Source organism: Drosophila subobscura, chromosome O, assembly GCF_008121235.1.
Source record: "Drosophila subobscura isolate 14011-0131.10 chromosome O, UCBerk_Dsub_1.0, whole genome shotgun sequence".
In the NCBI taxonomy this organism is placed as follows: Eukaryota; Metazoa; Arthropoda; class Insecta; order Diptera; family Drosophilidae; genus Drosophila; species Drosophila subobscura.
The window spans coordinates 28,696,885-28,724,340 of record NC_048533.1 but is presented as its reverse complement, the minus strand read 5'-3'; the positions used below and the strand labels follow the sequence as shown (position 1 = coordinate 28,724,340).

General features: G+C 41.6%; 2 protein-coding genes across 2 annotated transcripts; one reads left to right on the top strand and one right to left on the bottom strand.

Moving 5' to 3' along the window:
* The first annotated feature begins 405 nt into the window (after positions 1–405).
* LOC117897708 (coiled-coil domain-containing protein lobo) lies at positions 406–25,942 on the top strand. Its single transcript, XM_034806730.1, has 9 exons — positions 406–939; positions 1,000–1,128; positions 23,415–23,774; positions 23,847–24,564; positions 24,627–24,808; positions 24,868–25,083; positions 25,148–25,369; positions 25,438–25,632; positions 25,688–25,942. The coding sequence occupies exons 1-9, from the start codon at positions 517–519 to the stop codon at positions 25,937–25,939; spliced, it is 2,697 nt and encodes an 898-aa protein (XP_034662621.1). The 5' UTR covers positions 406–516; the 3' UTR covers positions 25,940–25,942.
* LOC117897709 (protein distal antenna) lies at positions 3,993–13,397 on the bottom strand. The gene is made up of 2 exons (XM_034806731.1): positions 12,436–13,397; positions 3,993–6,614 (listed from the first exon to the last, which is right to left on the bottom strand). Exon 2 carries the CDS (start codon positions 6,559–6,561, stop codon positions 4,501–4,503), a length of 2,061 nt encoding a protein of 686 aa, XP_034662622.1. The 5' UTR covers positions 6,562–6,614; positions 12,436–13,397; the 3' UTR covers positions 3,993–4,500.
* Positions 25,943–27,456: the final 1,514 nt, after the last annotated feature.

Here is a 27,456-nt window from a genome sequence, read left to right as displayed (position 1 = left end):
GTCTCTGTCGACAAATTTGTCGCTAATTATTCTTGAATGCCAGGTTTTATTGAAGCAATACAAATAGTGCAAGCTCTGTCTTCGTTACCCAGATACATGCGAGGCTACATCAAAATATGTATCAAATATGCAATCGCCGCCAGATGTGCGAGTCATGAACCAAATGGTCGCCCACGAACTCGATTGGCAACGGATTGGTCTACTCCAAAGTAAGAAAAAGAAAACGATTTTCCCTCTGTATAAAGCATGTGTGGCCAGAATAGATCTAAATAATATTGGTGGGTGAACGTGGCCAAAGAATCAATTGAAGTGGAAATGAATATTGCGATTTGGATTCATAGACGTGGGCTCTAAGCAAGCTCTTACATTTTTGTTGTATGAATTTGTCTCTAATTTCAATTCAAACACTTTGAATACTGAGTGAACACATTTCTTACACCGCCGTTGTTATAGAAACCAAAGTTTCAGTTTATTATTTCTAACAACAACCACCAAAGAAGAGATAAAGCCGCAAACATGCCGAAGGTTTTGTTTCAGAAGTACAAAAAGGTGACCAGCACCATAGACCCAGAGCGACATGCCGCAAAGTTAAAGGAAATTGAGGAGCTTCATAGGTCGGAGCAGTCGGACGGCCAGCTTGAATCTGAACGGGGCTCTGAGGAGTTTGGTGAAGACGATATGGGCACCTATGAGGAAAGCGAATTTAGTTTATCAGAAGGTGAACCAGCTCTGAACATCGGGAAAATCGACTTGTCATTTCCCGAGACAGCGGACGAGTACCAGAATAGCCCACAATGCTACCCTCCCTCGTACTACACGTTGTCGCCAAAGGAAAGACTGCTCCTTCTCTATGCTGAGAACTTTCGCAAGCAGTTTGTTTTAATGTACCCCAAGCGAAGGCCAATGGTTCTGGCCTTGCCTAACGAATGCAGAGTTCAGGTACATTTTCAAACAACGAATTAATATTTATGGAATAAACCACAATTGTTTTCCTTACAGAAGTTTGTGTGTACCACGATTAGACCCACGGCCTTTATTTACCCTGAGCTCATATCCAGTATTGAGGAAATTTCAAAGTTTGTCGCTGACTTTATTCAATACGAGCCGCTTGAGGACCAAGTTAACTTGGTAAGAGAATATTTTGTGTACTGATATATAAATATCTACTAGACTTACGTACATAAGTAAGGCTAAGAGGCGTTTTAGGGACACAATTGCCTCAACCTAATTTCCCTAACTAGAATGGCTTGCCCCAGACTATTTCCTTGAGACTAGAACTAAAGTAATAAAACTGGTCTAAGATATGAGATCAGTGTCTTTTCCAGCACTTCCACTAAAAAGCCTCATATCCTTTGAAATCAGGTTTAATAGTATGTGTCACAGACAGGCCACATCTAGAAATCCACTGACTGAAAAGTATTGTTGTGAATTACCAAAGAGTTTTGGGCCAGCTGTTTCAAACACATACGGAAGCCGCCCTAGTTAATACTTACTCACTCCGTCATGAGTGTGGTAATTAATCGCTTGTACGTAATCTACGTGTTGTGAGATTTAAGCCAACCCTACACATTCAGTTTCGCGCCTAATGTTTGAATATGGTTGGAACCGGTTCCGTTCTATTGTGAATAACGCAAGGAATTCAAGCCGGTCAGCTTGTGTCAGATCACAAATATATTGTCTTATTTTCGATACACTATCCAAATTAATCGAACAAATAAATTCGATATATTATTTTGAAACAACAAGCAACACCACCTGGCGTATTTTTTCGACACAAGTGACACAATATGACGATAGGTGGGGTAATTCGTAGATTTTCTTACAAGTACAAAAATTATCTATGTGATTGGAGATCTTTTGACTTATCTTTGAAAGTAAACCTTAGACTAGTCATCATATTTGAGACAGAGCAACAAAACAGTCGATGGATATTGCTTGCCGATCAGTTCCAGGCTACCCATTTTAGAGGCGCTCTTCAATTAGTGGCACTTTTGATTTGTACGATGGCTCACGAGCATGGGCGACACAGTAGTTTGTCAAGTTTAAATATCAGAAAATAAATCTATCAATTATAACTATAACTAATTATAATGATAGCGCAGCTGAGAGTTACGCTCTTGTATAAATTTCTGCTATAACATCGAGCAGTTTTTCTGGAATTTCGACTAGATTTGACATTTTCGTTGTGTTGCAAGGGAATAATAGATAAGATATACATATGTATGTATGTATGTATGTATGTACATATGTATGTATAGTATTCGTAACTATTGCCTGATTTCCAGCAGTGAAAAACAGGTGGCAATGTATGTACATATGTACAAGCGAATGTTATAATACGAACAGTTCAGGAATCTCCAGCTTTTGCATCTCTATATTTTATTCATTTTGGCATTATAGTGCACAGAGGGGCCCATTTTAGCTTGCCAAATAAATAACTTCTAAAATAATCACGATATCTTCATGACAAATTTAGTCTTTAGCTTTACGTTTTTTTTTGTTGATAAGGAAAGTTGAAATGCAACTCTTTCCAAAAATATGTTATTAAAAAACTCATTCAAATAAATGTTTTTGTTAATAGTCTTTTATACTGCAACAGTCGTATTTAGCTTTTTTTTTTGAGAGGCTGCGTCACTTAAAACTTGCTAGACACCAACCCAGTACCGCAAAGCACTTTCTCATCTATGAGAATAACAGAGCATCACAGAGCAAAATTAAAAAAAAATTCGGTAATATGTTGGCGTAGTCCAGGTGAAGACTTTTGCCGATTTTCTTAAAAGTAGAGGTAATGAAAGGTTTGGGAAATTCTCTTTGAGGTGCATACATACGTACAAATGTACATATGTATGTATGTACTATATTTATCATATCCAAACTCTCAAAGAATTCTTCCACTCTTGTCACCTCTTTTCGACTGATGCCCACTATGCGTCGTTTAAGGTAAAAATCAATTTATCTATTTACCAAACCACAAAAATTCACATTTTACCGCTACATACCTTAAAAATGTTTTTTTCAAACATGAACATTAGCATACAACGTTTTTGCTGTAAACTTTTAATTGTGATTGCAAATTTTTCCCTTTCTTCGGTATGGCACCAAATAGCTCAAATGTAACTACCTTTAGCTGTCATATTAGTTGTGTTTCCCTTGAAGGATCATGCTCTAAGATCAGAATATTACAGAGAAAATATGGAGATTGCTTTTGTCTCTACTATAAATTTGACAGTAAATAATTCTGTAACAAATTTTCATTTAACTTCTTACAATCTCTTTTCGAGTCCAGGTCCTGAAGGAATTTACGTAGTACTTTCATATAAAGGTGGCTCATTAGGGATTTTTAGGGCTCATTAGATAGGGAACGTGGGTCGCTGCAGTGTCCTCGACACTGAGTAATTAATAAAGATTTTGTGGTACCCCCTGCCCACTGATGTAAGGAAAAATCTGTTATTTTAAAAACGAGCCTCAGGACCGGTTTGAAGATAGCATCTGAGGTGCAGCAACTCTTTGCTCTCCAGTTATTTATGTGTATGTATGTACATACATATGTACATATGTACTATATACATAAATATTCAAGTATGTACATACGTTGATGACGTTGTTGGCTGGTCCCTAATAGGGCTACAAACTCTGATAGTTTTTTGTTGGCCTTTTAAATGTCGAGAAGAAAACAATTGTACTAAAATTATCTAATATTTTTTTATTAAACATGTATTTAAAATTATTACATTCAAAGTTGTAAATGCCTTTTATTTAAATATCGCAATAATTTGGAATCAGGAAAATTCTTATGAGCACATTTGTTATCGTTATTTTCTCAGTAGATTTATGAAGTGTAAAAACATTTGATATCAAATGCTTTTTGTTCATTCACACCACCTTGCACATGGAGAGTTTTATAACAAAAAAATAAATGCTATAACCATTTTGCTATTGAATCTGATGAAACACAAACTTTTCTTTGTTTAAATTAACTAGAATAGCTACAAGTGGACAGTGTTAGTATATACATGTTTATCATATGACTAATTAGTAAAATGTAAGTCCAAAAGTGTTTTGTTTTGCGTTATGTTACCAACAAAAAACCAAGTAGTCTGTAGACGCACAGCGTGAAGCGAAATGTAGTTCAATATGTGTGAGGATTCTGTAATAAAACTAAGGTTCGCTCTAACTGCTGGAACTTAGTTCATCGTACTGCTGATACTCGCCTATTATCTGGCAGTCGCTCGGGTCGTCATCATCGAGGTCACAATGTACAAATTCATAGGGAGGGAAGAACAGTGAGCTCAATAGGGTGGCCGATGATTGGTAAACAGCGGGCGAGGTTGTCTGACACCTCAAAGATGCCGGTGTCTTACCAAGGCTGCCAATACCCACGTATGGCAGGCCCAGCCTTGAGCATTTCAAACCGTAAGAGGCTTTGGCAATTGCCTCTCGCTGTGCACTCGTTCTAGGAATATCCGTGGCTGGCTCCGAAGGCGCCAACTTGGGCTTGTCCTATTTGCGTCGTCTGGTCTTATTCCTGCTTGAGTCTTCCTCGGTGTTTTCCTCGTTCTCCAGCAGGCTCTTGTTTTGTCTCTCTGCACTTTGCGGCTCGTTGCTGGACTTTATGGCTGCGATCAAAAATCGCAGCTGCATCAGTTGCACAGCTGTCACCCGAGGATTGCTGCAGTTTTCCAGCCACTGCAGAAACTTCTCGCCATGCCTGATGGCCTTCACGTCTTCGTTGTCTATGTCGGCAGTTAGGTCTAAATATTTCGCCTTCTCCTCTTCATCAGTTTTGTTTGAGTTGTTGTTGTTGTTGTTGCTGGCGCTAACATCGTTGTTGTTGGAGTGCTGGTTGTGATCATTGGTGAAACTTACTTCTGAGTCGCAGGGTGCGTCTGCCATCATCGGCATATGTGACTTGATGCCACCTATTTTGTACAGCATGTTGTCGAGGATCTTCTTGCAGTCTCCACCCACACTTTCGGCTCTACTAATGCATTCCGACGGGGTGGTGCTCAGTTTGCCACAAGGCTCGGAGGTTTGGCCTTCCGGAACCAATGATGTTGTCGGACTTTGAGATGGAGTTGTTCTTTTTGCGGATGCTGACAGATCTTCCGGCTTACCGGGCACGTCTGCTTCTATTTCTGTATCCAGATCCGGGTCTGTCGCCTCGTCAGCGTCTGTCTGGTCGATTTGATTGTGCTCGTTGGATGACAGGCTACGCACCGACGGCGTCTCAGACTCTTTCGTAAGATGTGAGTAGAGAATATTATCGAAGGGCCCTTTCGACGCATCAGCCATGTCAGTGGCATCGGAGGCACCCGATACAGGCTGGTGTTGCAGTGAATTGGCCTGCAGTGCAGCCAGCGTCGCAGAGTTGGGGTTCAGTGTGTGAAGGCTGGCCCCAAATACCTTGCACCAGTTGTACCAAGCCGCGTTCTTCTCGTCGAGACTGCCGGATGGAGTCGATGAAGGGGTCAATGGTGCAGATGGCAGTGGTGGTGTCTGGGCATGTTGGACTATGTGCTGTGGCGTGGAGGAGCGTATGGGCGGACTTGTCATGCCCATTGGGGTCGTTGGGGGATACAGACTGTTTAGTCCGAGCATCGTCTGCTGAGACTTTAGCCAGTAAAGCAAAGGGTCTTCAGCCAAATTAGTCAGCGAGATAATTCCGCCTAGATGCGAGGGCGCTGCTGATGGACTTGGACTCTTCATATCTGCTCCCTTTGCTTCGTTCTTAATGGTCAGATTAACGCTGCAGCTGACATCGTTCGGCACGGCAGATAATGGCTTCTGCTTAGCCCAGTTCTTGACAGACAGTCCGGGTGTTCGGTCTCCACTATCACTGCGTGGGCTTTGCACTTGCAGCGCGGGCTGCCCACTCGGCTTTGAGTTTCGCAAGCTATTGGCGGTGGTTGAAAAACTATTCAGTCCTGACATTGCCGCCAGACTGGGATTCAGTTGGGCCAATAGATTGAGGTTTGTGGTCAGTTCATTGAAACTTATAGCCAGCGGAGACTGTGATAGACCGGTGAGACCAGAGAGGTGGGTCAAACTCGAGAGGGGACTTATGGCATTTGGGGAAGGATTTGCGGGTCGGTTGATGTCGCCACCGAATACCTTATGCTGGCCATTGAATCCCACATAATCGACGGCTAGCCCATTGTAATTCAAATCGGACATATTCTTGTTCGTACTGTAGTCTAGGCCGTTGAGGGGTGCGCGCTTGAAGCCGAGCTCGTCGAATTTCATCTTGTTGGAGAAGTTCAGTGGAAGGGATGGATCAATGCGCTGCCTCTTCTCGGGTGGTCCCAGTAGCCCTGCAGAGACGTCCAGCTTATCGGCGAGTGCGTCGGCGCACATTTTGTCGGTTGTCGACTGGCGGGACATGAAGCGGAGCTTGTCTTCATTCTTGCACCAGCCGCGAAGCGTGGACTCGGGAACTCCAATGTCCCTGGCCACAGACGCCTTTGACTCGCCATCGTGTATGCGCTGTATGGCATGGATTTTGTCCCGCGGGGTCAAGCTACGCAAAGGTCGCTTGCCCTTCGTACCCATCCGAATGTTCATGTGGGGGTAGCTGGAAATATCCAACTTCAGGCCGTTGTCGAACAGTTTGAGTTCTGGAAGAAGTACAAGCAGATTTAGCGAGTGCTAAAATTAATTATTGTGACACAGTTAAGACACAAACGCATGTTATGATCTAGTACATAACACAGTACGTTTTCATTCGCTGGAATCAAGCACACAGCACTGTCCATGCAGATGTACATATGTACATCGACGGCGAATGCCGTGTGCGCGCGTCATGTACTTGTTCTACTTTTGGGGTTGTACGGGTTGGGGTCGCAGCAGCGAGTCAGATGCTCGTACACTGCTCCAATAAAATCGCCTTGCGTTTCAAACTTTTCAGATTTCAGACAACACGCGGTGTAAATAAACCGCGTACACAAACGCATTTATCAAAGGTATGTGTGTGTGTATGTATTCAAATGTACAAACACACATACATACACACGTATGTAAATACATGCATACACATCAAAACGCTACAAATTGAGATGACAAAAATTCTCATGGAAACGGCGCTGCTTCTGCTGCTTCTTCTGCTTCTTCTGCTCCCTCTCTCTGCTTCCTTTGCTCTCTAGCTGTGCAGGCAAATGAGTTGAGGAACGCCCCCCGTGCTTTTTCTCAGCGCATAAGGATTCTTAAAATTAAAATGCCCGAAGACACACACACACAAAAACATTCATATATGAATATTTATTTACATAAATATATATACAGTACATAAATGTACATTTGTATGTGGATACATAGGTATATAGAACATACATACATACATACATACAAAGAGACAATGGAATATGCTAATTGGTGCGTTGCCTCGCGCCGCGGCGCGCCTGCTCCAAAATGCAGCGCGCAGCGCCGACGTCGCGAGAAACTACGAATAAGCAACAAGAACAAGCCATTCGCCAGCGTCGTCGGCTTCTTTCCGTGATGCATACGAACAAAACCCGTACCCGTATCCATACCATCCAGCCTCGAACACGAATCATAGCCGAGCACACGAGTCTACAGTTTATAACTTGTTACCTGTTTCGTGCCACTTTTCGCTGCAAGTTCGCTCGCAGCATTAAACATCCCCATCCATGCCATGCCAATGCCAAACACGCCTGTTGCGCTACTGCTAGCTCCTACACCTACGTCTGCATCTGCATACATGCATATGTACATAAATACATACATCTACATCTACATCTACATCTTGGCAGGTGCATCAGAAAGTCTTTGTGCCTCGAAACTTGGAGTGTGGCGAATGCTAGTGAGACTTCGAGCCTCAGTGGGCAAGTTGCAGTCTTCAGTCGTCAGCCAATATGCCTCTTGATAGCGGCCAGGAGCCAGAGCCTGAGCGGAGGCGAAACAAGTAACAATATGCTCCGCCTCCATCTCCCTAGAAAGAACGAGGCATGCAAAAGAGCTGGCTCGATTGGGGAGCGGGCCGGGACCGGGACGTGCAATTTTAAAATGAAAAACACGTTTTGCGCATGACTGACACATGAATTCATTCCTGCTGTGTTGTATACAAGAACACACAGTATTCGCACAATTTTATACAAGGAGTGAACCTGTAATATAAACGTCTGTGTATCTGTGCAGAGAGGATTCATTGAAAGAGAAACGTGGCTATCTCTTAAGAGCGCGCTGAGCAAATCAAGAGTAGCGTTGCCAAAACACCTGACAAGAGTTTGTTGGTTCTTCTCATCTGGCTGACTTGACTGCATATTCACAGCCACTCAAAGTAGGCTTAAAATGTTGGCTGTTTGTTGACTACAAATGCCATTATCCTGATATGAAGCTCTCAATTCAAATGCAAGGATCGAATGATTACTCAATTCTACCATTTGGCTAGCGGTAAGGAAGAGTCCAGACAGTGAAAGATCCAACGAATGCGTTATTCATTGGTTAAGTTGATATCCTTGCACATCTGTCGATACAATACTGGGGACAGTGTCTTGAAAGTTGCTTCGATTTTTAAATTAAGAATATAAATGCTTATGTATGTCTGTATGTATGAATGTATGAACATATTTATGATGTGTTCCACAGAGCGTGAAACCAAAACTAGCAAAAGAGCAAAAGTTACAGCCAGGTGGACGGAAAAGCGGTCATTCCTGTATCACAAAGCATCTCTTTTAATGACTTTTAGCAAGTCCATGGTTGGCAATGCATGCCATATATTATAGTTTTCCATATAACCATTGAAAACCAAATTATTGTAAGAAAAGTTGCTTGGGGTTGGGGATGTTCTGTTCCAACTGAAACTCGACAGACTTTACATTTGTAATTTCAAAGATGGACCATTTGGTATTTGAAGTTCTCGGAATCAGACTACCTTTATTGTTATTTTGGTTCAAGAAGGCTGTGACTGTGATCGCGACATATTTGACCCATTGTTACATAGTAATACAAATGTAAAAGCGCCAAAGGGGAGCCACAAAATATGGTGCATAAACATGTATCACACTAAGTTCCCCTGGGGTTATGTACTTAGAAACACACATACATATGAACACATGTAAATATATGCATATATTTACATACATAAATATGCATCTAAGTATGTATGTATGTTCACACATAAATATATATGTACTCATACGCCCATAACCAATAGAGCAGCAAATAACGTGCTGGTGATGCACGTGTTCCCACTCCTACTCCACCCACTGGCCACCAAACACATATCGAATAAAAGTTTTACAGCTGTGTAAAAATTACAAGGTCCTTCACCATTCAGCAGTCATGGCGAAAGCAAAAGAATTTTTACTTTCTCTTTCGTGCAGTGTCCGTCCTTGTCCCAGCCGGCGCGCCATTAAACTTTTCATGAACCAAACTGGGACAGTGAGAAGTGTGTAAAAAATCTAGTAACAACAGAAAAAGATGAAAGAAATAAATATAAAAGAATTACACCAAGTTTGTCAGTGTGTATGGGCAGAGTACGGTTCTGTCTGTGCTTGTGTCTGTGTCTGTGTCTGGTGTTGCTGCCAAGCATACATGCAACGTTCACACATACCTGCATGGATGTACGGAACGGATCTGTACGTACATAAGTAGGTTTGTTTGTGGTGGCCAACCGTCTGGCCGTTTGTGAAAGTACGCTTATATATTATACATATGTAAGTGTGCATGTGTTCCTATGTACATATGTACATACATGCATACATGGAGCGTATGAGCGTTTGTTTGTATGTTAAAAGCTCCTGATTTTCCTATATACAATTATAACTTTATTGTATTTACTTTTTTTCTTATTTGGCATCGTATTGAACTCACTCAGGCACAGGCACAGACGGGGAATGCATGTGGCAAGGACACGGCAGGATAGGAGAGCAGCAAAGTCTGGCAAATAGAGGTCAACGACTGAAACTAGTATCACTAATATGTGCGAGCTTTTGTATAAGTACACACACACATGTGTACATATCTGTTGATTTCTCCGTTCGTTTGTGTTAATGTACAAATAAAAAACAGAATAAAAAGGTCGAACAAGAACACCAAGAGAAGGAGAAATACCATTCTGTAAATAAAAGAAAAACTTGATTTTGGCTGATCCCAATTCGGTTTATATGTTATGTTGTGTGTGTGCGAATGTCTCGACGGTTTTAACACTGTAATCTTGTGTGCGAATGCGTGAATGTACACATTCTTGTTGATGTAACCATAAGTGCCGACCTGTTGGAAGTCTCTGATCCATAGCTATGAGCCAAACAGAAATTATATTCATAAATAGTCTCTTGGAACATATAGACAGAACAAAGAAACAGTTCAAGAGGCACATAGTGTTACATCCTAACTATTCCTATTACGTTTGCATTTCGGAACTAAAATTCGTTTGGTTTGATGTGGTACGAATTTATACTGCGTACAGATTTGTATACTGCGTGCACAAAATGAGCCTGTGGCCAATGAACGACCGCAAATTGTGATCAGTCTGGTAGTAAAAGCGACACAAATTGGGCATTTTCCAGAAATCTGCAATGGGACCTCTGCCCCGGCTAGGCATAGGAAAGAGAAATACCTAATATTCGCCCGGATACTATGATCTACTCAAAATCAGTCAAGCAAGCAAAAAATATACATATCTACATCCATATGTATGTATACATTTTTATTAATAATAAGTACCAATGCCAAAAGCAGATTTCTAATTTTGAGCAGATTAGTTGGTTGCTGGTTGAAACCGTTACTTATTTTTGCTTCAAAGTTCTGCAAAGTTTTCCTCATCTAAGCTATGTATGATGTGCTCCGAAATATGCTTGCAATTAAGAATTTTACTTCATTAAAAAAGTAGATTTATGAAACGTAAAAGCATCTGCAAAAGATTTAAATATGCAAAAAGTATTTAGGAAAAAAATAACGTTTTTGTTTGGATTGTCTTCAGAAACCAACATCTTTTCCTTATCTTAACTGTATGGACAGCCAGATGTACATGAGTAAGGCAAAAAGATATATCTCTGAACAACACACCGTTTGGGACATCCCTCACCATTTACTCCTCCTGATATATGTATGTATGTATATTATGGGACATATAATGATGTACCCATCTGTTTTTCTAGCATTTTATCCAGTCTTTGTATGCATCCAAACGATATTTCAATGCATAGTGCACCTTTATTTATCCATCAGCTTTTAAGCGCCTAGACACCATCAAAACTGAACCTGCTCATCAAAGTCTATTAATCAACCATTTTCGATGTGTGATACTGCAGATAATTCGTAAAGGCCATGTCGCGGATTCTAAAAGCTATTAATTAATGCTGGTCGCAGAAATACTATTTTGATTCTGTAATGCTCAGGCAGAACCTGTAAAAATGTTTGCCATCCCACCCTTCCAATATTTCCAATCCAGAAAACCGGCGTGACAACATCTTTAAAGTTTCCCGCCGTTTGCATTCTTATATGTACATATGTATGCACATTTGTACATTTTTTTGTTATTTCTCAGATATGGGTACGATCAAATCCTAAGGGAAACAAATTCTCTGCAGTAGCTGAACCTCTCTCATAGCCGCCTACCCGCAACGTCTGCGAAAAGAGAGCACCACTACCTCTCTTCCCGCCACCGTTGGTTCATCCCAAGTTAGACGCGTGAAGAACGATCAACTGGAACATTAACTCTTCTTAAATCGAATCGATCCATTTGTATACCCCATTCAGTGGCGTTCACTGATTTATGAGGAACTTTTTTTCAGGCTGGTCGAGGAGAGCGTTATTTGAATGCTTCGATCTCTGTTTAACAAGTGAAATCTTTTTAAAATATATTTCACAGACTGCAAACTATATTCACACCAAGTCAATCTAATCATACACACGTATTATTTGCCCTACACCTGTGCTAACAATCTACAAATTACTAAACAAATGTGCAAATTGGTTAAACGTACATATAATAAATGTTGTTAGTCAATTACAATCAAGAATTTGAGGATAGTGACTCCGGTGTATGTGGTACACTTGAATATAGACAGACGAACTGGCGGGAAGATCGGGAACACTTATCTACTTTTCTACATTACATTTTAAAAAATTATTCTTTCTGGAGATTTAAGAAGTTATTTTAGGAAAAAATAAATATAAAGATGTGTTTAGAGTTAGCAGAAGATAGATTTAAGAGAGTTACATGCATTTTAAGAATAACACAATTGCTTACTGTTTAAACAAAATCGGAATTAATATTATTATTAGCTTAATTTGGAGCTTCTGTGCTCGATCGGAACAAAACAACAACAATCACAATAAACAAATTTAAGATTTTTAATGATTGTGGTATTTAAAAATGAGTATATGCTGAAGTAGCACTCGCGTTTAGGCATTAAACATTATTTTGATTGCTTCGAATCGCTTAGGAGACCTTTGGGTGGAAACACACATACTAACCTTTTTGCTAAACTTCCGGGGAAAAGTTCAATGAAAACCTTCCGATGGCGGAGGGCACTTTTTCTTGATTTAATAAATCGAAGTAAGACTGCTTTGTTTTGATCGTCCTGGGATATTCACATAATATAAAGTCACTTTCAGGAATACACGTAGATGCAGTGGTCACTGTTTTGTGTTGCTTTCTTTTGATTGATACTTGATTGATAGTTAGCGGGGAGATCAATTTTTGGTTGCGTTTACAAGCTGGAAGCACATTTTAACTTTGTTCTCATTTATTTACAATTATTTGCCATCGTTCCAATCTTAGCCGCGACAGCACAAACACCGTCTTCAAGCGACCGGCTTTCGAAAGGATGTGACCTTTCTGTCGTCGACAAATATTATGCGAACCTAAACAGCAGCGTCCGGCGACAAACTACCGCGAGCTAGCAAGCGCACAATTTGAGCGAATTTTGATTTTAGCGCGGCGAATTTCCTCACTACGATGACGGCGACGGCGACGACGACGACGACAGCGACAGCGGCATCCACGGAAAATTTAAAATCGCACGTCCACGTTATGCGCGCCTCTGTCTCAGTTGGTGTTTCGTTTCTCCTGAGTACGAGCCCACACACACACGCTCACACACACGAGGTGGTGGTTGCCTTGCGCGTGTGTGTCGAGTGAGTTTGTGTGCTTGTTTAAAAGTGTATGTATGGTCAGTCTCCAGTATTTGTAGTTTTCGTTTTGTTCCTTTTTCTCTTCAATTTACGTAGCAGTACATGTACGTATGTACGAGTGTGTCGTCGCTCTCGCTCTCTGCGTGTCCCGTTGCTGCCGAATTCGCGGCCTTTTTCGGTGACAGCCAAATGTACAATGATTAATAACGGCCAAGACGGCAGCGAAGAAGTCGACGTTGCCAACGCCATTGCTCTCGTCGCCGTTTCTGCTGGTATTGGCCAACCCAACCACAGGCCACTATACGGTCCGGTCCGGTCCGGTCCTCCCGTCTCGTCTACTTGGATGAACAGGCTGGACAGTTCGCACTCGCACTCGCACTCACACGCAGGCAGCCAAGTATTCACACATATATACAAGCATTTGTATGCACCGAAACATCAACGAAGTCGACGCAATACTCGTGCGGCCGGTTTGTAGGCTGTGTGCTGAGCGCTGTGTGCTGTGTGCTGGGTGAGACGCACATCCTTTTTGGCCTTAGCAGCAGCAAGCATACTTTCTTGTTGTCATGTCTTAGTGGACGCGCCTATACGCCTATATGTGTGTTGTATATTTTTGCGCTGGCAAGGACCTATGGACCTGAGAACGGGTGGTGTGGTCGTTGGCTGAGTAAAGCGAGACCGAGACCGAGACCGTTTCTGGGACCACCGTATATGATGTTTATGTGCAAAAACGAGCGAAATCGAATGATATGATGCTGCTGCGTGCACTGCAGCAACATGCTGTGCGCATTTTTGTGCGAATGTGTAGTTTGGTGGCTGCTAGTATGCAGTTGACTGGCCATCGATACATATTCGTCTTGTATATTTTTGGATACTTATTTTAAGAACTATACGAATATGTTGTGGCGGAGAGCAACAACAGAGCAACAGGAGCCAGTCCGGGTGGGGTTGGTCTAAACCAGTCTAAAGCATTCAAACTGCGACTTGTGAACTACTGATGCAACGTAAATCACGATTGCATTTAGACAAACTTGGCCCTTGACTGATTAACCCAGGAGGCGGTCACCGTTGTTGATAGTTCTGCTATTTTCGCCGCAGACTCTGCTGCTGCTGCCTTGTCATGTGCTGCTGCTGCTCTGCTGGCTTTGTTGCTCTTGGTTCAGAGTCCAGTTTTACTCGCTTTGTTTTGATACATGCCTTCATCACTGTTTATGTTCGATTGTCGCTCTTTCGCTCTCACCAGAGAGCGGCTTCTCTGGCGAGAGAGTAATAATACCTTGCGCCTCTCGCATGACAGCTGGGTAGCTTTTGTGTTCGGGTTTTGCCGCTGAGCGAAGCTCGAAAGGTTGTGCTTTTAATCACCAACCATACATATATTGGAGGAATCAATCCCACAACGTCTTTCGGTCTCTTGTGCCCAAATACCGATCGTTAATGAAGAAACCGTTATCGTTTCCGTCAATTTGAATTAATGTATGTACGATGTATGTACATATGTATGTATGTATGCACATACACGTGTATGTAGTTAAATATGTGCATAATGTATGTATTTGCATTCAGTTTTAAAAATAGAAATACAAATGTATTTACCTGGTAAACCTTAGAGGAGTTGGACGCGTTTTAAAAGTCTAAATACACATACATACATATATACTCCAAAATTAATAGTAGAGTATCCTAATTAGAATAAATGAATGGTTATTATAATAATCAACAAAAGCTCCATGCACTGGTTTCTAACGATCCTTCCCAACACACATCTACACACACTTGTACATCAAATGTACATAGATACATTTTTGAATATGATAAAGATCTATTTTCTGTGGCATATCTGCATTTTCAATCATAAGAAAATTGTAACTGGTAATTGCGCTGACCAGAATTTTCAGTACACATACCCACAATATTCATATATGTATGTATGTATGTACATATTTTTGTGTATGTGTATGTACGAAAAGTATAGGGCTTGTCTATAACAATTGAATCTGACTAACGGCAGCGGCCAATGGCCAAAATAGCAACGAAACGGACAACACAGCAGCTCTGTCACCAGTGTTTCCTTTCGAAAAATCGCTAAGAAATGTTTTTAGTCCATGTGCACACATACATACATATATATTTACATACTTACGTGTGTTCGCACACACGGACTTGTATACAACGGTCAGAAACAATAGCACATACATGCATACATACATACGTGGCTACAGATGTCCGGCATGGTGCGGCATTGGCAAGAAACATCCTTTCTACTAAAAAGCCAAGCAGCCTGCCCGGGTCGGGTCATTTCATCTTATACACACCAGCCCATGGAAACACTAACACACTCACGTGTGAGTGTATACGTACACATACGCACATTCTTAGCATCCGCAGGCACATCAGCATCTTTAGCGTAAATTTTGCTGCTGCGAAAATTTAGAGTTGTTGCTTTATTGCAATACACGTGTGTGTGTTGGGGATGTGTATGTTTGTGGGTGTGTGTTTATGTGAGCCAGTGTATATACTTCAGATTTTCATCGGCGTTGCTGTCCACCCCTCTATTTGTCCGGCAACCCAACCCGTGCAACCGACCGATTGTCCGTTGTCCGTTGTCCGCCAAAGCAACATTTTCCATTTTCGTTCGTTCTCTCGTCCCCGGCCGTACCTTCCCTCCCTCGTATCTGAAGTTCCTTGCCAGCTACCTTCTTTGCCCATGCAACGGTCGATTTGTCACCCACTACGGCGACACCCTCCTCTTGCTCCTGGCTCTCCCACAGTGCCTTAGTCTCTTTTCTGTTTTGTGTGATTACGAATTCGTCGCCGTTCTCGTCTAAACTCAATTCACTTTCTCCCCAACCCCACACACGCGTCGATTCAGCCATCCTCCAACCCTCAGCTCAACCCCTCGCGTCACACCTCTGCACGCAGCACGGATGAAGGAAATTTTCGCGAGAATTGAAAGATGAAGGAGCATTGGGCTGGACGTTGGTCATCGTTGCTCGATGAGGGTATGCAGGGTATGTGCTCCTTCTCGGGTACACATATGTACATACATATGTACGTACGTACATAACCGTACAACCATACCTTAGTATGATACATGGATACATATGCATACACACCGTCCGTTTTTGATTTTTAGCATTGATTTTCACCCGCAGATAGAAAAACATCTCGTCATATTTTCAGTTTAAAAGAATTCACACTTTTCTTTATGTTCTAAATATGTTGGTGTGTATGAATTTGGGTAAATGTGAATTTGCGCGAATAACTACAAATATCTGCTAGCCACAACGATTATGTCTCTGCTGCGGAATAAGTTCCTTGCTCTAACTTCTTGTTCTTTTTCATTCTTGCGAATTCTGTACATGCCTGTTCTCAGATTCCTCAGATTGTGAAGAGCTTTGGTCGTTATCAGAGCTCTTGGTCATAGCTTGCTTGGCTTTATCCTAAAGATACTCAAACTCAAACAGAATTTGGCATATGGGCAATGGTTATGTCTACTCTATTATATTATTTATCAGTTATCCTGTACTTCTAGCCATTGCAATGGCATTGTTAATTGGAGAAGATCGATTTTTATGTCCAAAGGAAGATCTCATCCACATCGTAGTAGAAAAAAATGGTTACATATAGGAATAGTTTCGATCTAATGCATTCTCCTAGACATATCTTAATGCTTGGGATGATATTGCGCGTAGATATTCAAAATCATTTCGTGTAGAGAAACCTTAATCCGATGTCCGGAAACCTGCAATGCCGCTGAAAATGGGATGGCAGACAAGTTCTTCGCTACCTAACACAACGCCACCCCTAAATCCAAGCAGCCAGCCCTCGTCTCTATCCATTGTGTGCAGTTTTATCTAAGCTAAGGCGATTTTGGCAGACAAAACCGCTGCTCTCGCAAGTTGTGCCCAGTTTGTCCGCATCGGAATCCCTTTCTTTCATTATATCTCAGTGTATTCCATTTGTGCTGCACACATGGTCTAGTCATTGCTGTTCCTATGATTTGCATATTTGAGCTCGCAGCTCCTTTGTTTTAATCTGCCTCCTTCTGCCATGCCATCTTCCGAGACTGTGACGAAGTCCGAGCTCTTTTGTCAGCAACATTTACCTGTGTGCGTGTGTGTGTGCGTGTGTGTGTGTGTGTATGTGTGGTCGTGTGGGTATATATTCTTGTCATATAGGACTGCTGAGGCCAGGATATCGCGTAAGGAGTAGGCAAACGTGCAGGCTGGAATTGGTCCTTCCAATCTAAGCTAAATGCAACCATTGCCAGGCCGCCTTGTTCCCGTAATTTTCCAAAGCCTCTGCCGCTGAGAAAATAGAGAATTCGAAACAATTGAAGAGGTAGCGATGGAGCCATGCCATGGCAGACGCACCATTCTCGACCATCAACTTCTGACCACTTACCGGCTCTCACTATATCTGCAGTGCTGCTGCTGGTCAGAGTGTTAGACAGAGACCACAGAAGATGCACAGGGACTGAGCCAGCAAGTGCGAACGAGATGTCTTTGCCAAAAGCTCCAGCAACGCGCAGACGAATCCTTTTCAAAATTAAACTACTCGTATATGCAGCAAGTGGAAGAGAAAGGAAAGGCATGGCAAGGAAAGGCAAAGCTAGGCAAGGCAAGGCAAGAAATGCACACACCTCCGTCTCCATCTCCGTCCGCCCACGCTACAGCCTGCTCCGAGAATCAGTCGAGTGCGAGCCACATGCAAATAACGCAGGCACATGCAGTTTTTCTTGTATCCTTGGCTGGCCCGGCTCTGGCTCTGGCTCTTCACATCTTATGTATTCGGTAGAGCTTTGTTAAGATATTCTTTGCACCTAAGATGGACGATGTTTGATACGGGGGAAGCCAGCTCGTGGCATATGTACAGGTTCAATTAGTTGCTAATTGCTATAGGTCCAAAAACAACCAACCATGTATCACACATTCGTACATACATACATACATACATATGTATATGTATGTATATATGTGCCTATATGTTTATTTATATTCATATGCCTGCATACATATTCATATATGTATATGTACATACATACAGATGCTTGTGTGGTAAAAATATGTAAATGAAGAGTATAAATTCAAATACATCCACATACATACGTACATACATACGAATGTACGTACATATGTAGGTATCCCTACGTCGTTCGGTAGACTAGCGCTTGCACCAGCAATACAATACCAGCCGCCACCCCCCATCAGGGCTGGTTCTCAGTCAATCTACCAGTAACGCATTTGACCGGTGAATTCAACATGAGAATATCATTGCAAGCGGTCACTTGTCGAGACGTTGCATCACATTTCCACCATTGCACTCTTTGCTAAGACTGGAATGCAGTTTTCGATAAATGTAACTAGATCTTAGAAAAAGAATAAAGAACTATTACATACATATATGTATGTAACATATTAATTAATCAGATAATTTGACACACAAACGGATCCATGTCCGACTTAAAAAAAGAGTAAGCATTCCCCATTCTTTGATGAACAAAGCTCCACATCGAAATTGGGACAATCGTGTTCCTCCATGAGCTGGCATGGAATCACTCGTAGTCTATTGGATCCGACCATTAGGCATACCGATTTTCATTAGTCGCAATGGCCAAGATCTAATCAAAACATAATTTCTCTGTCATACGCATTGTTATCACAAACTAGCTCTTAGATTTACGGATTCTTCTCTAGGCCAAGAAGTGGTCAATAAACGAATAAAATCATTTGAAATTTCTGTGTTCTCGACTTATAAATTTATGTACATTTATACGGAAATATGTACGCATATGTACGTAAGCTTAACCATGTGTGTATGGCCAATGTCGCGAAACGACACTTTTTAAAAGTTGCATTCCGTTTTAGCCGTGTTGAATTGTAATTTCTAGAAATACTTAACAAAGCGAATGTGACAACACATTCAGATCTATCCTTATCCCTCATCCGCAATGCGCATATCGATTTTACGGCGAATGTCGTGAAAAATCTTAGTATTGAAGAACTTTCGTGAGCATGCAAGTGCCAAGGGAAAGGAAGTGAATCTTATCTTTTTACATTTATAGGCCAGTCTTTGCCCAATCTCAATGCAACTGCGATCAGCGCACAGCTCTGGTATAAGGCAATGTGTTCCATTCGTCTGTTGCCTTATTTTTTGAAATCTATTCTTTGTAAATCGGAGTTTATGTGGGTGTGAGGGAAACTCCTCAATCGGCAGCCGATTTCCGCATCGTAATACAAAACGTATTCATAATATAAAAAGACAACCAAACTACCTTTGCGGGACCCTACCCCCTTGCTTCTGGTTATCATGTCATTTTCAGTTTAGGTCGTGGTGCATCCGCCACTCGTCGTCTCTCTTGCCAAAGGCCCGAGCGTAGCACCAGCAACAGCCTTCATGGCAACAATAAACGAGACGCCAATTTCGCTGTCGCTGTCGCTGACACGTCCACTGCCGCGACCATTGACCGACCATTCTCGACTGCGCAGCATCACCTCGGCTCCACTTTCTCTTCTTACTCGCAATATAGTGATGTATTCCTTTGAACAAACAGACATCGACTTTGTCCGAGACCTTGCATCAGTGTTCTCATCTGTCTGGGTCCGCGACCCCCACCTCTCCGTGGTTCAACCAACGTTGTGTCCGTCGCAAGTATCCTAGCTGCGGGCAACGCCATGTGACTTGGAGCGAATCTGTGATTGTAAGTTCTGCGACGTCGCTAGGATAGCTCAGGGACAGTCGGTCTTCTACTCCCGTAGTCTGTGTTCCTCACATCAATCTTTTTTCCATATATATACATATGTATGTATGTATACGTAGATCCACCTGTACATATGTATGTACATATGTATGCTCAATGTAAAAGGAATCATCCGCAGGCAGTGGAAAGTTCAATAAAAATGCCTCACTGCCTAGCTAAGGGTTTAATTACAGGGACACGAATCTGAGGTTTTATTATATTATTATTTGAAGCTCAAAGAATCAAAATTCAGATATATTTTTGGATATTTACGAGTATTTAAGCAATGATGTATGTCTATTTGTACTATTTTTCATACATATGTACATACATACATATGTATATGATGATGTGTATGTGTATGCATAATGAAAACTGTGCTTTAATTTCGCGTGTTTACATTGTAACTCGTTGCTGCTTTCATGGGCTAAAGGTAATGGCAGGAGATCCCAAAGGGTCGGGTCGCGAAAGCAAGCCCGAATAATAAGATATTATCCATGAATGATAATAGTGGGGCTGTGGCCTACACTATACACGTTTTGTTCATGGCCAAAATAAATTCTGGTTTTGGGGCGAAGGCTCCGATGCTCTTTCAAATCGATTGATCTGCTCAAATGCCAACTATTATTCGGTTTTGTTGAGTTGTGGAACAAAAGCTATATATGTAGATCGAACAATTGATCTTTTCACAATGACTTTTACCCTTAAAGTAGGAAATGGGCTGCCTCTTTGAGTTTTACCAAGTCATTTAGTTCTAGGAGAACGTTCGCAATAAACGCATTGACTAGTGACAGTTTAATATATGAATATAGTTTTCAATACCCACTAATTTGTGGCAATGCGTACATAGTATGTCTGTGCATTATGTATCGTCGAGGATGCTGCATTCGGTGCGTTACAAAGAGTTGATTCAAATCTGTATACCTTCTGCAAGGGTGCAAAAATGACACACATGTAGCGGGCGGCTGGGGATGGTGGCTTACGTTAAGGCCTTGCTCATGGGAGCGGTGTGGTGTGGTGTGGAGTATGCCTCATCATCATCGAATGTGAGTACAGTGCCAAGAATGGAAATGACAAGCGGAGCGGCCTTACGCGTATTATGGCCGCTAGTGTCGACTCCGTGGGTCCTTTTGTCCCCAGGACAAAAACACTTCCGTGCAGTACATTATCATAAAGGGGTTAAGTCGCTGATTTCCATCGTGTGTGCTCATTTAAAAACAGAAATTCCGCATCGCCATGCCTGACTGGGGTTTCTGGAGACAGCATAGGTCAGAACATACCAAGTGGCACCTCTCGACGCCGACATCTTAAGGAATCGCGCTGAATTTCACCGCTTTGTCTTTGCGCTCTTATGAAAATGATGGCAGTGGCTCATTATGTGTCCCGATAAGCGACGTGCCTCCCATGTGAGTCCTTCGCCCGAGGTTACTATGGGAAGGGCTTTGGTTGCTCGGAGTGGGTGGCCGTGGCGGCTCTGAGACGCTGCATTGTGTCAACGATAGAAGCCGCTGCCTGCCAACCCTATCTTAAGGTCTTGTTGTCCGCATTGTTATGAGTTCTGACCCGCGAGCGGTGGAAACCATTCACCGGGGTGGCAACTGAAAGTGATTCTGCCTCGGCAGACTCTGTTACTTTCCACCCTTTTTATTATATTTACCCTTGCAAGGAGTATACCACTGTTGGTCAGTTGTTTGCATACTTCAGGGTATTATTTATTTAATTGAATGGCACAAGTCAAATGATTTCAATGATTTGCAGTTGTTCTTATAAAAAAACCACTCACTCAGAGGGAGCATCACCAACACCATAAAATAGAGATCCTTTATCCTAAATTATTATTTTAAAAAAATATCCCCCATTTGCTAGGGTATCTAAAGTTGGCTTCCTTGACTGGTTTTTATTTTTGCTGCTTAAAATGTGCTGCTTTTGGCAATTCTTCTTTAAAATTGCGTTCCTTCAGAATGCGCTGGACGGTTTTTTGTTTTTGTAATTCGAGCTATGACCCCTGTGCAAGTAACTGAGCGCCCGTTGCTTCGTTCCTTACTGTTTATTCGTCTCTTTGTTTTGTCATGTTCGTTTTCGCCATTGTTGAGACTGCGAGCACAAGACTTGATCCTAATTTAACACGTTCGAATAACCTTGAAGCGTTTCTTATTACGCGCGACCACAATGCAGCGGGCACAAAGCCAGACACACAGCAGTCCAGCCAGGGAGAACTTTGTGTGCTCAGCTATTGCCGTCTGCATACGCTGCGAATCAATCAGTCTGAAGAACCACCGATTCAACAGAGTGTACACATGCGTGTACATATGTATATTTGACCTCGAATACTTCGACTTGCTGATAAGTGACGATGCGCCTCTTTGTAAATCTTATGGCTTCACACGAGTTCCAAAAGAATTTTGCTCACGACAAGCAGCTCTTCAACCCATTTACATGTACATAAATGTTTGGGCTTGTCAAATAACAAAATTAATCTCATCTTTATTGATTAACCGCCTCCAATAAAAAAGAAGGCGGATATGTCATCGACCATTGCCGGGGCAACGGATCGGGAGGAAGGTCAGTAGTAAGTAATTCCAAACGCGGATATGTCAACGACCACTGCTGTGAGGGGAAGCGGAATTGGGACCGAAGGTCAGGAGTAATTCTTAGCGTTTCCCGAGCTAATGGCCGTTTCGCTACACTTCACAGTTTCCTTCATCCGCATTTAAACAAAATTCTAAGCAATTGCCGGATTGTCCTCTAAGATTTCGCGGAACACAGAAAACTATGAATGCCACGGTGTCATGCAGGGGCTCTCGCCGGGAAGAATGGCAGGTAAACCACCAATACCAACAAACAGATAGCCCGGTGTACATGGACATGTACATATGTATGCAGGCTGAGAAATAGGAGTGATCTTTACTGCCTCCTAGGAAGCTGCAGTGGATGGTTGTTCGAGTTGGATGGAGTCATAAGATCTTTATTCATAAAATGCTATTGATGCTGATACAAATATACTGGGCGATACTTCCACTTTCAGCACAGTACAGTTTACCCCTTTTACTCTTCGAGTACAGGATATAATAAGATGACTATCGATCAGCCATGGAATTGGAAGCTTCCGTACATTTCCAGATAGCTGTCAAGCTGTTTCAGCTGTTCCAAAAGACAGCGGATTGACTCCTACAGTGTCTGCGGAACAACCTATCCTGAAGGTACACTTCCTTCGTTCAGGTAGAACGTGCCAAAGGCAGTCGAAAATGTCCCCTTTGTCTTGGTGAGCGCAATAGTTTCTGCTACATTTCCTGGAAACAGACTCCCATGCTGTTTGCCAAGGAATAAAAGTATGTACATACATATACACACCTACATATTTGGTTTCCAACGCACTTGCTCGTTGGCAATGAGCAGCATCTGAATGAATGAATGCATCTACATATGTACAAATGTATTTATGCACAGAGGTGTGAGTAAGTACATTTACATATGTTTTTTAAGATCAATTTTTCCACATCCGATATTCATAAACAATGATCGTTATGGAACACAAAGTCTATGTTGAAAAAATATATTCATTTGTTTAAATTACTTATAGCCAAATCGGCTAATTTCGCCGGACACCTTGCTGCGAAAGCGTCGAGGAAATTCATTTGAAATGGCCACTCTCTTGGCCAGCATGCTTATTGGAGCTGGGCACCCTGCCATGGTGGTCTCTGGCGTGGCGCGCGAGGAGGTGGTGATTAATGATCAAGTTGGTGTTCCATATCCATTTCCGATTTTGGAAGTTGAAACAGAAGAGATCAAACCCGCCCAAGAGAAGCCCGGCCAAAAGTATAAGTTACGAGGACTGCCGGACTTGAAGAGCCACCTTGATGAAGAAATGGCAGAGGTTCACAGGCAAAAGGCAGAGGAAGAAAAACGAATCGAGGAAGAACTTGTACGAAAACAAATGGAGGTAATAAGTGTGCTCACATATTGTTTATGAGTGAATGTTACTACTGAAACGCAAACATATTTTTTGTTTAAGGATCTTGAACTATTAGCTGTGGACCGCTATCACTATCGTCGCAGCCATGCCTGGGTAGTCATAATTAATAACGCACCTTGGAGCATAAAGCCACGAATCACTTACACCGACGTGAACGGCGATGTGGTGGAAGCGCCCCCAACGGGAGTTTTTATCGAGCCTTCTACAGGTTTTATGTGTGAAACGGGATGCAAGGAATACATTTTAGTCGATACCATTTGGAATCAGCACAACTACTATGTAAATAAGCAAACTTATCAGAGGGTCGGCGACATACGTTGGGATCTGCGAGACACTAATGACTGGGAGCACATGCTGCCAGGAGAGCCGCCTGAGATGCGCACCTATAAGGTAGCTTCCGATGAAAATATAGGGGCAGGAGAAGACCATGATGTAAATGACGAAAAACACTTGGATGCCATATGCTATTGGGTGAATAGGCTCCATATTGGACTAGCAGACCATGAGCAACGCTTCCCAAACTCTGAGAAGTCGGTTCAGTACAAAGGTTCGATACATGAGCGCTATGCGCCGTACTCGCAGCGCGATGGGAAAGTGATGCAGCTTACGATTTTTAATGATAATGAATGCACAGATCCACGCGTTCGCTATGAGTACTTTGAGAACCGTTTTGACCTAATGCGACACTTGAAGTACACCTATGCAAGCGATAAATATGAAGAGATATTTGCCAAAGGGCGCAACGACAGTCTGAAATGTAAGCAATAATCTGGTAATTACATTTTAAATTAACAAAACTAATAAATGGTATTATTGCAGCCATGGAATATTATTCCGACCCTACACTAGAGAGAAAAATGTCCTTCTACTCGAGCTCCCGATTAGACTCGTTGGAATTTTTGGTTGTGACGCCAGGAGTAACTATTCTCAACTACAAAGGTCGCTGTGACAAGTGCTGGTACAAGGAGTTTGAGTTCAATATAACTGGATCCGTGCTCAAAGTAAAGAGTTATTTGATACAACCTGCGAATGATTTGTCTAATAGATTTTGTTTTGACAGAAAGTCACAGAAAAATTTCATCGTCAAAGTGCCTCCGATGTTGGGAAAAACGATATTGCCACCCGTGTATTTCTTTTTCAACAAAACAAAATTATTCTGAAATTTCATTACACTTTTGGAGCACTCACAGCTTCCACAGTGGAATTTACGAAGCCACCCAAGCCTGACTATGGCAAGGAACTGATATATGATGAGAAGCTTACCAAGATATATAAGGTTAGTCCATAGACAACAAATTATCTTCACTCATGTATCTGCATCTGCTCTATGTCCGCTACAGGCCAACCCGTTGGATCCCACGCGCACTAATCTAGAGTTGTACAGATTACTACGTGAGCAGCTTCAATACGAGGATCAGATACGAAAACAGTTTGAAAAAATGCAGGAGGTCATCCTGAACATCTTTGACTTGCGAAAATTCGAGAAGACTGAGCCGAAGCTGAAGTTCCGCATATTTGATCCCCTTCGAAATGGAGCAGCTAGAGCTATAAGAATGATGCAGGTAGATAGATATGTACAAATGTAATTATGTACATTTATTAAGCATGCTGTATGAATATGTATTTGCAGTTTGCGGAGCAAGAAGAACTTAAACGAGAAATCGGCAGTAAGCCGGCCGACTTTTTGGCTCCATATTTAGTACCGTACAAGCACCAGGAGAAGCTGACCTCGGAACAGGCATTGTGTGCTTATAATGCGTGCCTCAATGATTTGAAATCCCGCTTTGTGAGCTTGCTCAATAACTTACAAAGAAACTATGAAGATGTGAGACTTTTTTGGAATTGCATTACAACAATTATTTAATGTTTGATATTTGTAGCTGACATGTGAATCGAAGTCTCTCAATCGATTTCTAAACAAGTTTGAAAATCAATTTGATAACCACGACTACAAGCGCCTGGTTCAACAGTCAAAAGAATTAGAGCTGAACAAGCGCATGGTGCAACAGCGCCTGACGCTCACCCATGAAGAATCCCAAAAAAAATATGAGGAAGTTAAGAGCGCCTTACTCAAAGATCCGAGGCTTAACATCAAAACTAATGACGGCCGGATCTCTGAAGAAGCGAAGTAAAAACCAGAACATATTTTAAAAATTAATCATAAGTTTCATTAAATATGTTGGCTTGAAAACTTCGAGCTATGAGTGCTTTTTATACAATACTCCTAAAGCTGAATTCAACAAAATTGGCTTTCCACAGATATTTTTAGGGTTAAGCTTTATGTAATAATATAAAAATAAATCTACAACGAAACACATACAACCCTTTATATGTTGTTACTACATTTGGAAGCTATGTGGTACACGTGATAAGATGGACAGGTTTTGAAAAAAATATGGCTCATTTTGTGGTGGGGGGACTGTCATAAATTAAAAAGCCATCGTGAGTTGATCATTTCAGTGGCAGCGAGATGATAAGGTATTGATCCTCTTGCAAGTGCTGCAACTACCTGATTGAGGTACCAATTGAGACACCACCGGAACTACTGAACGGTATTTTCATCGGCACAAATCTAGAAGATTAGTCGTTGAACATTCAAGAGAATGTACAGAGCAAAGTAATGAAATTTTGGTTGTTTATGAAGTGGGTCGGTTTTTATAGAAATTTTGGTGTTTTTGGATCAAGTCTGTGCTTTAGTTTTCAGTATGTTTTGTGATATTTATGTATGTTTGTTCATACATATGTACATATGTATGTACACATGTACATGTATATGTACTACATAAACATATGTATATATTTTTTTTATAAACTCCTGTCACTCAACAAATATTAATACAAAATATGAAAAAATGCTTGGAGCAATGTTTGTTGTTTCTTTATTTATATTTTTGTATAAAGATGAATTTATTATTTCATTAGTACATATGTATGTATGTATGTAGATAAATGTACATATTATATATGAAATACATATGCGTATACGCATATACATATGCACATACATACATACATATGTACATATGTGTGTACATATACGAGCTTAGCGAATTTGCAGTGGGCTTGCCCCCCACTGTATGTATAATAAAAGTGAGTTCCGGGTACTACAGATGACTTTTTAATAACCAGATAGGGTTGAAAAGTTCCACGAAGACAAGCAGCACTATTTTAAAACTATTATATTAACATAAATGAACAAATTTGAACGCTTTAATCTAGAATTATTTGACCAATTCTGATCTGCGAAATAGCTGTGAAACTTTTCCTGGTTGTTGTGGAACTTGCCTTACAAATGATTAGCTTCTCGGGTCGCTCGAAATTGATCAATATTAAAAGTTGAAAATTATGATTTAGTTCACGTTGTCGGCCATGAAATTATTGGTGTATAAGGTAACTGTAAATATGTACTCACATTCGTAAGTATACATACTATTCTAAAATGTGAATGCCAATTGAACGGCACAGAAGTCATTGTGACTACGGGAAGAACGTCGCTAAGGGTGTGGGTGGCGAGGAAAATTCGTTTCAAAAAGTGACCGTTTGAATATTGGACAAAGTGGCTGTGTTCGAGCATAGTCCCCCGCCTAGGGCACACAAGCCATACGTACATACATATGTATGTACGTGGTTGGAGGCAGTAGCATCAACA

Coding starts and splice junctions, on each gene's coding strand:
- LOC117897709 (XM_034806731.1), bottom strand. CDS start 6,561: ATGAACATTCGGATGGGTACGAAGGGCAAGCGACCTTTGCGTAGCTTG.
- LOC117897708 (XM_034806730.1), top strand. CDS start 517: ATGCCGAAGGTTTTGTTTCAGAAGTACAAAAAGGTGACCAGCACCATA. Junction 24,565..24,626: donor GCGCAACGACAGTCTGAAAT/GTAAGCAATAAT, acceptor GTATTATTGCAG/CCATGGAATATTATTCCGAC. Junction 25,084..25,147: donor AGCTTACCAAGATATATAAG/GTTAGTCCATAG, acceptor TGTCCGCTACAG/GCCAACCCGTTGGATCCCAC.